Source organism: Alligator sinensis, unplaced genomic scaffold (assembly GCF_000455745.1).
Source record: "Alligator sinensis unplaced genomic scaffold, ASM45574v1 scaffold116_1, whole genome shotgun sequence".
Classification (NCBI taxonomy): Eukaryota; Metazoa; Chordata; order Crocodylia; family Alligatoridae; genus Alligator; species Alligator sinensis.
In genome coordinates this window covers 3,082,586-3,098,557 of record NW_005841908.1, presented here as the reverse complement: position 1 = coordinate 3,098,557, position 15,972 = coordinate 3,082,586, and the positions used below count along the sequence as shown (strand labels likewise).

Genomic DNA, 15,972 nt, shown 5'->3' with positions numbered 1-15,972 from the left:
GGTACATGGCAGGATGCACTGCATATTAGTATATTTAATAATCATAAACGTTGCCTTTGTTGTTCTGTATTCCTTTTTTGTTGAGCATGTTGCAATGAGAGAGAGAGAGAGAAAAAAAAAACAAATAAGAAGAGAGAGAACCAGACGTGCACAACAGAGAACCACGTGCACAAGCACAGAGAACAAAAACGCACCCAGAACACACATGCACACAAACATCTGCAACCAGACACGTGTGTGCACACACAGGCAGACAAACACAGAACCAGATGCTAGGCTTGGAGCGGGTGGGAGTTAGGTGGGCTCAGCTGCTGCCAGCCACGAAGCCCGGGATGCTTCCCAGCAGGCAGCTTGCTGGCTGCAAGCCCTGCTGCAAGCAGACTGGGCTCCATGATTGGCAGCAGCTACCCAAAGCCTGGGCCAGTTGCAGCCAGGAGGCTGCAAACACCTGCTCCGGACTCCGGCATCAGCATACCAGTGGGTGCATGTGTGCCTCAGAGCAGATGGTGGGGATAGGGCCTGAGGCAGCACAGCCCTTCTGCTATCCGCTCTGAGGTGCACGTGCAGTCACTGCCAGCATGGAGCTGTGAAGCCTGGCGCAGGTCTTGGCAGCCTGCTTGCTGCCTGCTGCAGCTGCCCAGAGCCCAGGCTGGCTACAAACAGCTGCTCCAAGCTCCAGAGCCCAGTCATCAGCTCTGTGCCAGCAGTGCCTCAGGCCCCCCCCACCACTGTCTGCTCCGAGGCGCACGTGCACCCGCCGGCATGGAGCTAATGCTGGAGCAGATGTTTGCAGCCTCCTGTCTGCAACCAGCCCGGGCTTTGGGTAGCTGCTGCCAACCACAGAGCTTGGTCTGCTTCCAGCTGGGCTTGCAGACACCCAGCTGCCTGCTGGGAGCAGCCCAGGCTTCATGGCTGGTAGCAGCTGCCTAGAGCCCAGGCTAGCGGTAGTGTGCTGAGCAAAATGGCCTTGCATGCCATGCTTGGCACACATGCCGGGGGGGGGGTGCTGACCCCTGCTCTAGAGCATTTCTTCTTAATTAAAAAGAAAGGGGCCATGTTACCAAAGGGCATAGTGTTTTGTTACCAGTCACAAACTAAGCATACATGTGCCAGGAGGTGGGTAGATAGTAAATAACAGAGGTTTATAGGAAAAAAAATATCAGGAGCATGAGACCTTTCCTATATGTTGAGACATCTCATGGTAAACACCAAGCAGAAGTGTTGTATTGGCTACCTCTTAAAAGACTAGGTGGGGGAGAGCTGCTGCTACATGTGCAAATACTGCATCTCTGCAGGAGATTATCGGAAAAGGATGCACATCCAGAACAAGCTCCTCTGGAAAGTGACACTAAAAGGAGTTGTTCTCCCCTAGCCTTTCTTACCTTTCAGGGGCTATTGAGGTTTTCTCCCTGCTCACTGTGAGCTTACTGGCTCCAGAAAAATGAGGTTAACTGTTATTTACCTGTGTAAGCATTTGGGCCCTGGGGATTAGGGCAGGAACCCTCCTTTCCCCTCTCCCCACAAAAAAAAGCTTAATCTGGATGCACGTGGGGCATTGATTTCTTTGATTAAAGCTGTACGCACCACACAGGAACTTCTTTTTTCTTTATTATTATTTTTTTTTAAGTTTTCAGGTATGAGGGTTTGGCTTACTATCCCAACACCGCTTTGAAGGGAGAGGGAGGACACTGTTTAGTCTGTTTTCTCTTCCATTCGCAGAACCTCTTCTTCCTGGCCAGGAAGAGGAGGTGAAATAAGAGAGATGCACTGTCCTTTTGAACATGGTTGTTTCAGAATTTGGGTACTGATCCTACAGGCTTGTACATGTAGTTGGTTTTGTAGATTTTGAGCAATCACAGTGGCATCAAGTCATACATAGAAGCAAGGTTTGTTAGATGATGTATTTTATTAACACAACTATATAGTTGGGTGAGATGTTAGACACGCTTTGGGGTAAAAAAAATGTCCTTCCTCAGGTCTGAGAGAAGCAGGTAACAGCCTAAGATAAACAGTAGCTAAAACAATGCCTTTTGTTTAACTCCGTTATGTAACTAAAAAATAGTCGCTTAAAGAAAGAGAAAAGAGTAATAAATCTGTGGCAAAAGAAAAGTTATCAGAAGTAACAAAAACACTCTGACCCAAGTAGATTGCTTAAGACTAGCACGTGTATAAGTCTTCACTGGTTTGGTAATTTCATTTTTTTAAACTCACAGTTTGTTGTCAGTAAAGTGATTACCACGATAGTAAAGTAAATATGTGCTTATTTGTACATCTCATTGTTAAGTGTATATGCATATTGTGAAGTTATTGGCAGTTGTATTTTATAAGACTTATCTTTGTGAGCAATTTATGTTCTGTGTTTGAATAAAGACATAAGATTTATATTCTGGGAAAATATGGAAGGTAACATCACACAAAGCAGCTAAGCAATAGCCTACTGATGAAATTCAGTATTTTATTCTAAACTTGTTTTTTTGTTTGTTTTTTTTAACCAAATGGGCAAGTTTCTATGGTATTCCTAGGGAATACTTGATAGTTCCCTCTCAAGTTCTGCATTTTTTTCCAGGTATAACAACAAAACCTACCGTATTGATGATATCAATTGGTCTGTGAAGCCAACTGACACTTTTCCAAAACGAGATGGCACTGACATCTCTTATGTTGATTATTATAAACAGGTGAGTAATGTAAGCCATTGCCAAATAATAATAATAATCATAAAACAAAGAAAATTCTATATTACTGGTTTCTGAATGCACGGCTGCTATCAGCATGAGTAGATTTTCTTATGTTAAGAACAAATGTGCATGAAGGGATCTTAAATAGAAAAAAGGAAATATTGCTAGTTCCATGATGTATATTAGCATTACAGTATTAATATTTAAGATTACTTTTAAAATAGATTTTTGGTAACTTTTTGCTATGTTCCAGTTTTGAGTAATGTTATTAGAAGTGCAGGATAAAAACCTAGGGCTGGAATCCCAGATATACCAGACCCCACTATGTGTCCTTTCCTGAATGACCAGGTCACTTTTCTATAACCAGGTCACTAAAAGCTTAGATGCAGGAGTCAAAGTAGATATAATCTACTTGGACTTTAAGAAGGCCTTCGACATAGTATCCCGTCCTATTCTCATAAACAAATTGAACAGCTGTGCCATAGATGATTACCTAGTCATGTGGGTGGCAAATTGGCTTAAGGGTCGTACCCAGAGAGTGGTGGTGGGTGGGTTGGTATTGACCTGGAAAGATGTGGGCACTATGTTCATCAGCGACCTGGATGAGAGCGTGGAAAGCACTCTGTCCAAATTCGCAGATGACACCAAACTATGGGGCAAAGTAAACACTGATGGGAAGAAACCGAATCCAGGCAGACCTGGACAGGTTAGAGAAGTGGGCAGAGAACAACGGGATGCAGTTCAGCAAGGACCAGTGCAAGGTGCTGCACCTAGGGAGAGGGAATCATCAACACACCTATAGGCTGGGGGATGACCTTCTCAGCAGCACAGCGGCAGAAAGAGATCTCGGAGTCATTGTCAACTCCAAGATGAATGCGAGTCGTCAACGTGACAAAGCAATTAGCAGAGCTAACTGCACTTTGTCATGCATTAGTAGGTGCATCACGAATAGGTCCAGGGAGGTGATGCTTCCCCTCTAGGCGGTACTGGTCAGGCTGCAGCTAGAGTACTGCATCCAGTTCTGGGCACCGCAATTCAAAACAGATGTGGACAACCTCGAGAGGGTCCAGCAGAGGGCCACTTGTATGGTTAGAGGCCTGCAGGGAAGGCCCGATGAGGAAAGGCTGAGGTACCTGGCCATTTTCAGCCTCCGCAAGAGAAGGCTGAGGGGGGATCTTCATAGATTTCATAGACACTAGGGCTGGAAGGGACCCCGGAAGATCATTCGAGTCCAGGCCCCTGCCCCAGGGGCAGGAAGTCAGCTGGGGTCATAGGATCCCAGCAAGATAAACATCCAAATGTCTCAAAGTGGGTGCTTGAACTGCCTCCAGCGGCAGTCTATTTCAAACCTTGGGGGCTTGGACAGTAAAGAAGTTCTTCCTTATGTCCAGCCTGAAACAGTCCTGGAGCAGTTTGTGACCATTTGACCTTGTCATCCCTTGGGGCGCTCTGAACAGACGTTCCCCCCAGATCCTGGTGAACACCCCTGATAATTTTGTAGGTGGCCACCAGATCACCCCTGAGCCTGCGCTTTTCCAGGCTGAAGAGTCCCGTGGCTCTCAGCCTCTCTTCATAAGGTCTGTTTTCCTGACCTCTGATCATGCGCATAGCTCTCCTCTGGACTCTCTCAAGCTTCTCCACATCCCTTTTGAATTGTGGAGCCCAAAACTGGATGCAGTACTCCAGCTGCGGCCTCACGAAGGCTGAGTACAACGGGAGAATGATGTCCCAGGATTTGCTTGAGAAGATCTTGTGGCAGTATACAAATTCACCTGGGGGGGGCAGCAGGGAATAGGAGATGCTCTGTTTACCAGAGCACCCCTTGGAATAACCAGGAACAACGGCCACAAGCTGATAGAGTAGATTTAGGTTGGACATCAGGAGGAACTTCTTCACAGTAAGCGTTGCCAGAATCTGGAATGGGCTTCCAAGGGAGGTGGTGCTCTCCGCTACTTTGGGGATCTTCAAGAAGATACTGGACAAGCACCTGGCTGGGGTCACATGATCCGAGCACTTTTTCCTGCCACAGGCAGGGGGTCAAGCTCGATGATACATTGAGGTCCCTTCCGGCCCTAGCATCTATGAATCTTGGGGGAGCCTTAGGCACCTTTTGAAATGTGGAACCATATCAGGGCTCTGCTAAGCTATGCTGAGCTGGCTATGGCTCCTAGGGTATAATTGCTGGCCAGGGATAATTGGAAAAATATAATTTTAGGCCCAGCATGCTCTCTGCTCTTGGAAAGCCAGGAATTGCTGGTGTAGAAAAGTCTGCCAGCTCTATCACAGAGGAATCTGTCCGTATGAAAGAAGTCCCTGTTTGGTTAGGGAAGGCAGCCTTCCATTCCCTTTGTACCACAGGAGGGACGTTATTTTATATAATTTTTGTTGACAAAGTGAATGGGGTTTTATTTTACAGCTCCAAATACAGGCTTTGGAATTGCTTGCAATTTGTGAGCCAATTTGACTAGTTATTGGAACACACTACAGTTGCTCCTGATTATCTTGTTCTCTTCCTGTTCCATTCACAGCAGTATGAAGTTGTCCTAAGTGATCTAAATCAGCCAATGCTTGTTAGCCGGTTGAAAAATAAACAGAAAGACAGCATTGAGCCTCGTATCGTCCACCTGATCCCTGAGCTGTGCTATCTAACAGGTAAACAGCATGTAATTTATAAATCATATACAATCCAACAGCCAACTGAAGTTATCTGACAGCAAGAGAGGACAAGGAACACTAGAGGAGCATTTAATGAGCAAAATGCCAGCATATTAAGCTGACTCAGTGTAAAGCAGTGTGCACATGTTTGTATAAACATATGCATTTAAATGATAATGGCATCACTCTGGGAAATGGATTTATTTCTAGCTTACAAAAGGTAGGTCTGTAAATTATGCACTTTACTCTGTCATTTAATTAGTTGCTTTTCTTTGATAGTGTCATTGAAAAATATAAAACTGTTTTGTGTAATACTAAATGCTTTCCAATTTAATAAATCTTCCATCCCACTTTGCCATATGATCTGCATGAGGGAAAAAAAAAAGGCATTTAAATTAGGATGGAAACCAGATGCTGTGTGAAGAGTGCTGCAGTAGGCGATAGAACAGTAATTCAGAGTCTCTTGTCTTTTCCATTATACCCTGGATACTTGATCTGTTTGGAAACTAGAAAAAAAATATACTGGAGGGTGGCAGAAGTGCAAAAAAAGTCACCCCAAGAAAATAATAGGATGAACGGTTCACAGTTTGTACCGTGTATAGATATTTACGCCTGGGTAAAGTGAGTTTAAAACATTAGGGTAGCAATCTGTAAAATATTAGTAGCCTTCTGTTTGGTAGCTACTGATGACCACTTTGTCCAAGCGTGACTGACTTGACAGGATAGTTGCCAGTTTTTACAACTGTTCAGTTCCCTTGAGTTAATTTGTGTTGCACCAGTAAAAATGGGTAAAAGGCCACAAGATAGATTTGTTTTTACTGAGTGAGCAGCTGCCTGGTTCTCTTCATCGGCCCTTCCACAACAGTGTAATGCCATTGCTATAGCCAGTGTTGTCTTCTGTTGAGGACTGGCTGCATTCTGGAGTGAGCTGGTCTTTTGGAAAGTTGTCCCGAAGTTATTTTTCTTTTAAAGAAAATGTGTTTAGAGGAGAATATAAGGTCCCTTACTTCTGGAAGAGCTTAGAGGGCTCTGTCTCTGATCTCGGAGCATGAGACAGAAGAATTCCCTTCAGCGGTCAAGGTTATTTTAGCCTATGTGGTATCTGTGAGTTGCAGTGAGACCCCTCAGAGCTAACAGGTTGGGATGGAAGGAAACCAAGCTATCTTCTAGTGTCAGATTAATTGAGTGAGGGGAAGGACATGAGCAGCTAAGAGCAGAGTTTCCATGGGACTTTTGTCCAGGTTATTGAGTATCTTTGGGTCTCTCATGATTTTTAAGAATGCGGGGTTGGGGTTGTTTAATTCTTGAGTTCTCTGTTCCATGTGTGTGGCTTTGATCTACTGTTTGGTCTTGATCTAGGGAGTTTACGAAAAATTCGTACTTGGGAAGTAGGGCTTGTCTTGACCCAAAACATCTGTTAATGAACCACTGAACTACAAGCAGTGGTATTTCTGTGGGAGCTTGAGGGAATTTGGGACCTTTATTGGATAAATGTTGTTTAACAGGGATGAGAGTCATCAGTTAGTGACATAACCTGGACACTAGGGCTGAGTGAACCGTTGGTAGCTGATTCAATTCAAAGGAGATTTGGCCCAATTTGGCGGCCAAATCTCCGAATCCGAATCAAAACGGGAGACTAGTTGAAAGTGCCGGATCAAATTGGAAGCCTCCGAAACAATTCGGAAATGATTCGGCCCAATTCAGCGATTCAGCCATAGGCTAAACAGGCAGCAATCCTTGAGGACGCTGGACTCAGCTGCCTCCAGCTGGTAAGTCTGTTGTGGTGGGTGGGGGAGGGAGGGAAGGGGTGTCAGGGGGCAGATCAACACCCCCACAGCAAGGGAGGGATTGGGGCGGGGGCTGGGACAAGCTGCCCAGCCGGGGAAAGGGGACACAAGACTCGGGGAGGGGAGCTCCTGCCACTGCCTGCTGCCAGTCTGGGAGGGCATGGGAGCGGGAGTATGCCCCCAGATCTGTGCGGGCTGGGCTGGGCCGGGCTGTGCTCTGGAAGGCTAGCTTCAGCCCAGCCGCAGCTGTAGCCCCAGCCGCAGCCCAGAGCACAGCCTTGGCTCTGCCCATCCTGCAGAGTGCAGTGGAGCAGGGGCTGTGTGGGGGCTGCAGCCACCCTAAAATGTCTCATAGCCCCTGCCACCAAGCCAGGCCTGATCCAGGTGCACACACCCTCCCCCATACCCTGCCGCTGCTCACCCAGCTGGGACGAAGCCACGGCTTGCCTAGGAGGCATGGGTAAGCTGGGTGAGTGGCAGGAGGGCATAGCCCCTGCTCTGAGCACCTTCCACTGCCTGTCCGGAGTGTGGCCCGCCCCGCACAGATCCGGAGGCACACGCTCACTCCCATGCCCTCCGAGAACAACAGCGCATGGTGGCGGGAGCCCCCCTCCCTGAATCCCGCGTCCAGGGGGTGGGAGTGGTGAATCAGGGTGACTGCCCCAGGCCCCGCGAACGGTCCCATACAGGCCCTGCAGCAGTCTCCATGCGCTGCCGCTGCCAAGCCCCACTGGCTCTGCTGCTGCTGTGCACTGCTGGCTCCAGCTACTCTGGCTGCTTGCCACCTCTTTCCCCTTCCTCCCCCTCAACCCCACTCCACTGGCTCCAGCCGCCCTCCAGCCCTGCACACCCCTATGGACGACTCTGCCCACGCCCCCCAGCCCAAATCTCTCCCTCGCTGTGGGGGTGTTGATCTCCCCCTCCACATCCCTTCCCTCCCCCCTCCACCTACCACAACAGACTTACCAGCTAGAGGCAGCCAGCAGTGTCCAGTGTGGTGAGGACTGCTGCCTGTTTAGTCTATGGCCGAATCTTTGAAGTGGCGCCAAATCTTCGGATCTAATTCGTCTGAATTGAATCAGGACGGTGATTCGAATCACTGTCCCTCCAAATTGACTGAATCCAAAGCGAATACTTGCTGCTTCGCACAGTCCTACTAACCACTACAAGAAAGAGATAAGATTTTGAGATCAGTTGGAGAGACTCCTTTTGCTTTTGTCTGCATTTATACTGGTGGCAGTTTACCAGGCACCTTTCCACAGATCCTGGATAACTTGGGGAACCGGCAAAGAAGATGGAGAGGAGTATGCAAATTAACCTCTTGGAAATCCTTACCATCACCAAGAGAGAGAAAAGAAAGGAGGCAAAACATGCTGGAGGTGAACATCTAGTTAAGTAGTGTGAAGGGGGAAGGTCTTGGTTTTGTTAAAGTCTGGAGCACCTGCATGTTGTTCTGAAGGTGTCTGGCTAGTGGCTGAGTACCCGTATCCTCAGTGACTTTAAATAAATCATAATGGAGAAAGGTGGTAGCTGATGGATCATGGTACAAATACCCCAATATGTAAAACAGCCCCCAAAGGTATCTCTAAGAGGGTGGTCTGGCCCTATAAGAGGGAGCAGGCAGCACTGAAGTCTAGCTGTGGGCATTTAGGATAGTGAGGGACTATCCCACTAGTAGCTTAAAATCCCAGAGAAGAGAGCAGGGGCCATAAAAATGAGTGACGGAGCAGTTTGCAGGTGGGAGGTGTACTGAGACTCAATTAATTTGCTGCCACAAAGGGACCCCACAACTGTGCTGGGCCAGAGCCAAAGGGGCCTTCCTGCTGCCTGCACAAGGCTAACTGAGGACAGAGGGAAAGTTTTATGGCTGACCATTTTGTGAAACGTCAGAAACATGGAACATTTCCAGCTCTGGATACTTAGATTTTATTTGCTGTTTTGTTTGCTTGGTGCAAGGACTATATTTTTGTATTTAAAGGACTGGTTGAAGGGCTCCTTAGGGAACAAAGGCAGCCTGCAAGGCTGCGGGCTCACCAACCTGCATGCAGTATCACAGATAGCATGCATCCAAGCAAATAGGGCATGTAAGGGACACATTTTTAATGGTGTACAGTATATGCAAATGCTAGTGATAAATAAAAGGACTTGAAGATGCTCTAAAAAAGAACTATGTTGTTAATATTAATGAAAGTTGGTGGAAGTGGGTCATATAATTAGAAAAACGGCTGTCTGTAAGTACTGAGATTTTTTTTTTATTAGTGATTGACACAAAATAGGCCTGGACTATGGTTTTGTTTTTTCAGTATAGTCATACGTTACTTTGCCTCCATTGTGCTTCTCTGTCATTTCAGAAAGAGAAACCTTAGATCAGTACAGCAACTTCTCTCCTAATATAGGTCTTTGGAATTTTTATGAGGGTTTTGTGCCTTTTACTTTGACCATTTTTGTCAGCATTTAACAATTATTTTCCCTTTTACTACACAGCTTCTTTAATTGCTTATGAATGTAGTTGTATGTACGTGCCGCAGTGGAGAGAGGGAGTAGGCTTATAATTTAGATACTTAATAATCAAGAGAAACTTCTTGTTTCCCTTGCAGGAAACGGACCTCTTATTTTAGTCTACTTACAAACTATTATACACTTAAAACAACATTTTATAGAGCATGTAGAGCCAGCACTCAAAATTGCTGTGAAAAAATCATGGAACAAACAGTATAAATCTTTTTGCTAAAGAAACACCTGATTATGTTGCATATGAGATAGTGATTAGAAATAAGCATTTCCTTGCTTCTCTGTTGTTCCTTTATAGTGTGCCTGTCTACTGTGACTTAATCTAAACCTGGGATGAATCCAGTGAATACAAATTTATCAGAGCATAGTTTGGCTCCTTGTCAGTATTGGACAAGATTGGAATATAATTCTGACCCAATGTAAAATTCATAAATAGGCAGCCACAGGAAATATGGTATAAACAGTTATGCTTCTTGGATTGATATTTATTTTTGAAGCAAATCAAAAACTTTGGATCACCTGGATCATTTTGATTCAATTACACCAGATTAAGCTAAGGGGACTCTGCTGCAGAGAATCTAAAATTGAGAAGGAGCCACACTAAGATGTTGGCCAGTGCTGTGACGATCTGGCGTACTGAGAGAAGTGTGATTGCTTGTATACATTAAGGGTACATAAATTGATGCCAGTAAGGGTGTCTGTGGCACACTGTGAAAACACTCATGGGGGCACAATACCTGACATAATTTTAATGTAAATCTGAAGGAGGAAAAGGTTCCTATTTCAGTAATCTGTGATTTCGACATTGTGTGGTAGAAAGAAATCTAATGGCTATTATCAACCTAGACACTTCAGAGGGGTTTTTGGCAATGGCTTTAAGATGTGGCAGAAGAAAGGCCAGTGTTTTTCCAAGACTGGTAGCGGATGTTACCATTTAGTTCCCCAACAGCCACGAGATTCACAGACAACAATACTCTACACCTGAGTTTAAATTCCTCACCTTTCTTTTGTATTCAGTGCCCACAGACTTCCAATAAGTTAGTCTGGAGGTCATGCCCAGGACTAGGCAGATTGCACCATGGCATGCTGGGTTTTGTCTATCAAAGGAAAGGTTTGGCCTTCATTATTTTATGGGGAATTTCTTTTGTTTGTATGCATTTTGTGTGTGCAATTACAGGTGTAGCTACTGCTTCTGACTGAATTGCATGCCTAGTACATAGCAGAATCTAAGTATTTTTGTCAACTTTCCTTTCCTCATCCCAGCCCACTCATTTATCTTATTCTACTCTTATAGCCTTTAAATTAGAAGGGTTTGGGTGATAGGAGTTGTCATTTCCTATTCATTTATACAGTGCCTTGCATAAAGGAGTCCAACCAGGATGCGGCTTCTACCTATCTATTAGGGCTGTGCAAAATTTTGCCGACTGTTTCAATTCGACACTGTTTTGACTCATTTTGAGCTCAAAACAGTGGAATCAAACTGAAATTAAGGGCTTTGAAACAGCCTCGACACAAAATGAGGCTAGTTGAAACGTTTCAAAAGTTTTGAAACGTTTTGAGTTTTGAAGCCAGCAGCAAGGTGGTGAGAGACAGGGGAGAACCAGGGCTGCGCTCCCAGCAGCAGCTGGGAGCGCAGTCCTGGGTCTCCCCGTTTCCCGCTGTCAGGCTGCAGGAAGCCAATAACAGTGCAGGGGAAGGGAACTGAGCCTGGGCTCAGTTCCTCCCCCTCGGTGCTGCGATGGGGTGGGGGCAGGGAGTCAGCCCAGCTAACTCTCTGGCCCTGCCTGATCGCAGCACCGGGGATGGGGTGTCAGCCCAGCTGGGCTGACTCCCCGCCCCCGGCCCCATCGAGCAAAATCTCGAAACAGCATCGAAACAGCCTCACTGTTTCGACAAAGCAAAACAGAACAGCTGTTTCAAATCAAAATGAAATTGGAAACGGAACACTGTTCCGTGGAAACCTCGAAACTGAAGACCAAATGGAACAGTGTTGTTTCGCACAACCCTGCTATCCATCCATCCATCCATCACATTTAGATACCAGGATGATCATAACTACTCGAGATCAGTGCCTTTTCTGGAATATGTTTGTTTAAGAAGTTGTGGAAAGATGTTGTCATTGATTCCCCAGGGAAGCATTTGCTTGGGACCCACAGCTTCATACAATTTCTTTGAGTATTACTTGAAGTCAGCTCAGGCGTTACTTCTAGAGTAGGTGAGCCCTTGAATCCTTGGACTTTGAGATGTGGCTTTGTGGTCTCTGACCTCCCCAGGGAGCTACCTTCTAGCTTAGCTCCTAGAGAGTCTGCAGCAAAGCAGATTGCTTCATAAAACAAAACCAACTTTTATTGGTCAACAGCAATACATCAAGCAGAGTTCTTTAGTCACAAGGTCTAGGCCTACTCCGAGAGAGTCTCTGTCAGGTAAATATTGCCTCCCTCTTTCCCCACACTATTCTGTCTCAAGACCTTACTCTCCTTGTCTTGCATGTTTTTCTCTCTCCTTTTCAAGCCAGTCTCTTGGCACTGAATCTTTGAAGTCCCTTTTTTTGGCATGAAAAGCAGTCTCAAGGTGTTGGGGCTAAAATCTACTTGGGCTATGGTGTGTCAGCATATGTAAATTGGTCTGTTCTTTTGGCCTACTCCCCCTTAGTGGAGCACTTCAGCAGATCCTCACAAAACTCTTTTAACCTATACTTTTTCTATGTGCAAGCTATTCAGGAAAACTGAGGCATACAACATTATTATTATAAACGCATTTAACCCCAAAATACCGTATGCAGTACTATAATCTATCACAGACATTCTGTTTTTTATACTTTGCCTTCACTTTCATTGGTAGGTTTGACCAGTCGAGCAAGAGCTGACTATCGACTGATGAAGGATTTGGTTCAGGAAACTCGCCTGAATCCTGAGCGTAGGCAGCAGAGGTTGTCAAGACTCACTGACAACATTCAGAGGTAATATCACGTAAAAACTAAAGTTAATATAAAAATAAACCCTCAACAGCTACCTTCCTGCCTCTAGGATGGAAATCAGACTTCTGCCTGAGCTCCTAAGTAAAATGAGTGTTGGGATGATGTGATCTGCTGACAATTCATGGTCTTTTATGCCTTACTAGACTGTCAGGCACCATCTCATTCTATACAAATGCAGAAGAGGAAGAAAAGATTATTGAAAACCTGAGCACTCCAAAAAAAGAAAATCCTGCAAAACATTCTGGTCCAATTTGCACAAGATACAAAACCAGGAGCAGTTGCAGTTACTTAGCACCGGTGACATGATTAAAATTCAAAGGGATCATGAAAAAGTGCAGAACTGGGCAATAGGCAACAAAATGCAAATCAACAAAGATGATGGTAAGGTTCCACACATGGGTATTTGACTCTCTTTCCTGAAGTACTTAATGGGAGATAACTGAACTGACTTGGATCTTCTGAGGGTTATGGTGGATCACAAAGGCAATAGGAATTATCCCTGTGTTTGTGTCAGAAATGCAAATTTGGATTGCACTGACAGAAGCATTGTATGCAAAACTTAGCAGGTCATAATACAATTTTACTCAGTGTTGGTTAGTTTGGAGTATTAGTTCATTTAGCTAGTGTAATTCTGAGCACCATATTTTAAGAAGGATGTTGAGAAACTAGAGAGGATCCAGAGGTGAGTGATAAAGATGAACAAAGGGTCACCATATGAGAAGTTGTAGAAAGTAGGTGTATTTAGTGTGAAGATGAGTTTAAGGGGGAACATGTTAGCTGTTTTTTAATATTTGAAATGTTGCTATAAGGAAGAGTGACAAAAATTATTGTCCTTTGCCACAGAGGGCAGGACAAGAGGGAGTAGGTTTAAACAACAGCAAAAACAGAATTAGTTGGAAAAACTTCCCATCAGAACAGCGGAGTAATGGGGCAAGCTGCCCGGAGAGGTTGAGACATCTCCCTCACTGGATGTTTTTAAAAAGAGTTTGGATACAAATTTGTATGGAGTGGAAGCCTTCTGTGTGTGTTTTGGGGGGGGGGGGGTGAGAGGGAATGGGTTTAGTTAGATGATCCCTGTTTTCGAACTCTAACCCTTCAGTTCTGTGGTTCATGAATCATACAGTAGCCTGGTTTCAAGCTTACAGAGAACGATTTTGAGACACAGCTAAAATATAGGTTGTTCTTTTCTCTGCCATAGTCATAGCACATTGAAAGTGTGCCAAGGACAATCTTTTGTAAATTAGGGCCCATGACATAGTGGGTTTTTTTTATTTTTGAGGGATTTTTACCCCCTACATACTGTAAAGGGACCAAAAACAAGAGAATGCATCATTAAGAGAGTCTTCTGCAGAAGTTTGCTTAGTAGCTGAGCAGCTGTAACAGCCATAAACTTTTAGTAGCATATTAGCTCAGTTTATAGCACTGCCAGTTTTTCAGTTGAAGGCTCAGTATTGCAGCTATGGAAGTCAATGGGTGAGTTGACACTGATTACCATTAATGAGCATCTTAGAAACTATCATATTCAGATCAGTATGTGGGGGTGTTGTGTGTAACTTAAGCACTGTTTAACTATTTTTCTTTTAAATTGATAAATGTGTGTGTGCATGTATATGTGAGTTTGTGTGTATGTATGTATATATACATATGAGATGCATGCATACACACGTATGCATCTCATGTATATATATGGGATACATATAGGTAGAATATGTATAGGTTTTCATATATTATATTAGAATTATGTATGTATGTATAGATCTCCTATTTGGAAATGGAAAGGGATGAAAGAATGATAATGCTATTTACATCACTGAACAGTTTCCCCATGCAGCTGTGCTAAGCTTTCGGATGGATTGATGAAAGCAATATACCTCATCTCTCATGCTTTATTGCTAATGACAAAAGCATACAGAAATTTATGTGGGTATTGCAAAACTTCTGCTTTATTATAAGACAAGATTCCATAATATCTAACATTTTTCATACAGTAGAAATTATTTTTAATCATTTTTATTTTTAAATGTCTCTACTGGACTCAGTACTTAGGTTTATATTTTGCCAATGTTGATTAGTATCGACAAGAGGGGAAATAAGCGTAAGAGCAGCAGTGAAGCTATGTGTCAGAGTGAAAATATATTGAGAAGAAAAGCATAAGAGTTGTGTAGCTGAGGACAAGAATAGGGGAGCTTTATGGCTATGAGAGAAATCAGGGGTTAAAAAGAGACAAAAACAGGCTTTGGGCTTGAAACCATCTTACCGTATTTAAAATGAACACCACTTTCAAATCAGTGTTGGGTCCTTAATTGTACGCACCATGCACACGTAAGTCGCACCATGACTTACAATATGACTAGACCCCTAGATGGAGTAATAGTACCATAATTCTTGTTTGTGGCTTTATTTACAGTGCACTAGCTGGTGAAGACTAGTTGACTTACAATATTTTGTGACTTTAATATTACTGAATACTCTAGATAACTATTCTAACCAGCTGTTACTTTTTCTTGTCTGAGAAATTAAAATAGATTAAAAAACACATTGTTTGACATTCTAAGTTTGCTGTAGACCGTAGATCAAGGGTAGGCAATTATTTTGCTTGGCGGGCCACTTAAGTTTTGATGAGCTATTGAGAGCTCTACACACACAGTCTTTCAAAAGATATCATTTTAAAAAATTATAGAAAAAAACAAGTCATGTACTAAAAAGCAGCTACTATAACACATTTAAATTTTATTTCAAAAAATATTTTTTGTCCTTATTTATGTTTTTTGAGTAGTGTATATAGAGGTGTGCGGGCCGGGAGCGCCCCGAGCCCTTTTTCGCGCTGCACGCGGGCTGTGGCTAGCAGTCCGGGCACGCGGGGGCAGAGAGGGGAGGCTTTCGCTCTGGAATTAGGCACGGACACGTATCGGTAGTTTAAAAGATTGTTTACTTACACCGAGATGGCAGTGGTGTAGGCTGGAAAGCTTGCTTCAGTTGCAGTTACAGAGAAGAAAAAGGAAAGAGGCGGACAAGAGTTCTAGACTCGTGAACTCTAGCCCAATCCGGCTGAAGGCTCTGAACACGCGAGCCCATCGCGTCAGCCGAAGAAAGTACTCGTCCGGAAGAGCTCTGAACCAACTCACGCGAAGTTTGCTAGGCTCCGTGGGTCCAGTTCTTTTGCGCGCGGGTGGGGTACGTCTAGGAATTCTATCGGCGATGGGGAGAGGCTAGAGATTGATTAGATCTCCGTAGCCTGCTTCAAATGCACTGGGTCCGTGAGGATCCGCAGCGCTTAGAGATCTTTACACAGCATGAAGTCTCCTCCTCCCTTGTTCGTGGAGTCCTCCAACTTGGGCGGAAACCACTCAAGCCTTTTATATGG

At 44.5% G+C, this 15,972-nt stretch overlaps 1 protein-coding gene across 3 annotated transcripts in view; it reads left to right on the top strand.

The window, feature by feature from the left end:
• Positions 1–15,972, top strand: part of PIWIL4 (piwi like RNA-mediated gene silencing 4) — a 69,997-nt gene that overhangs the window by 11,187 nt on the left and 42,838 nt on the right. For all 3 annotated transcript variants that reach the window (XM_006018646.2, XM_025197860.1, XM_025197859.1), the window contains exons 8-10: positions 2,567–2,678; positions 5,207–5,330; positions 12,473–12,590. In XM_006018646.2, coding sequence (XP_006018708.1) covers positions 2,567–2,678; positions 5,207–5,330; positions 12,473–12,590 — 354 coding nt within the window. The remainder of the gene's footprint in view (positions 1–2,566; positions 2,679–5,206; positions 5,331–12,472; positions 12,591–15,972) is intronic.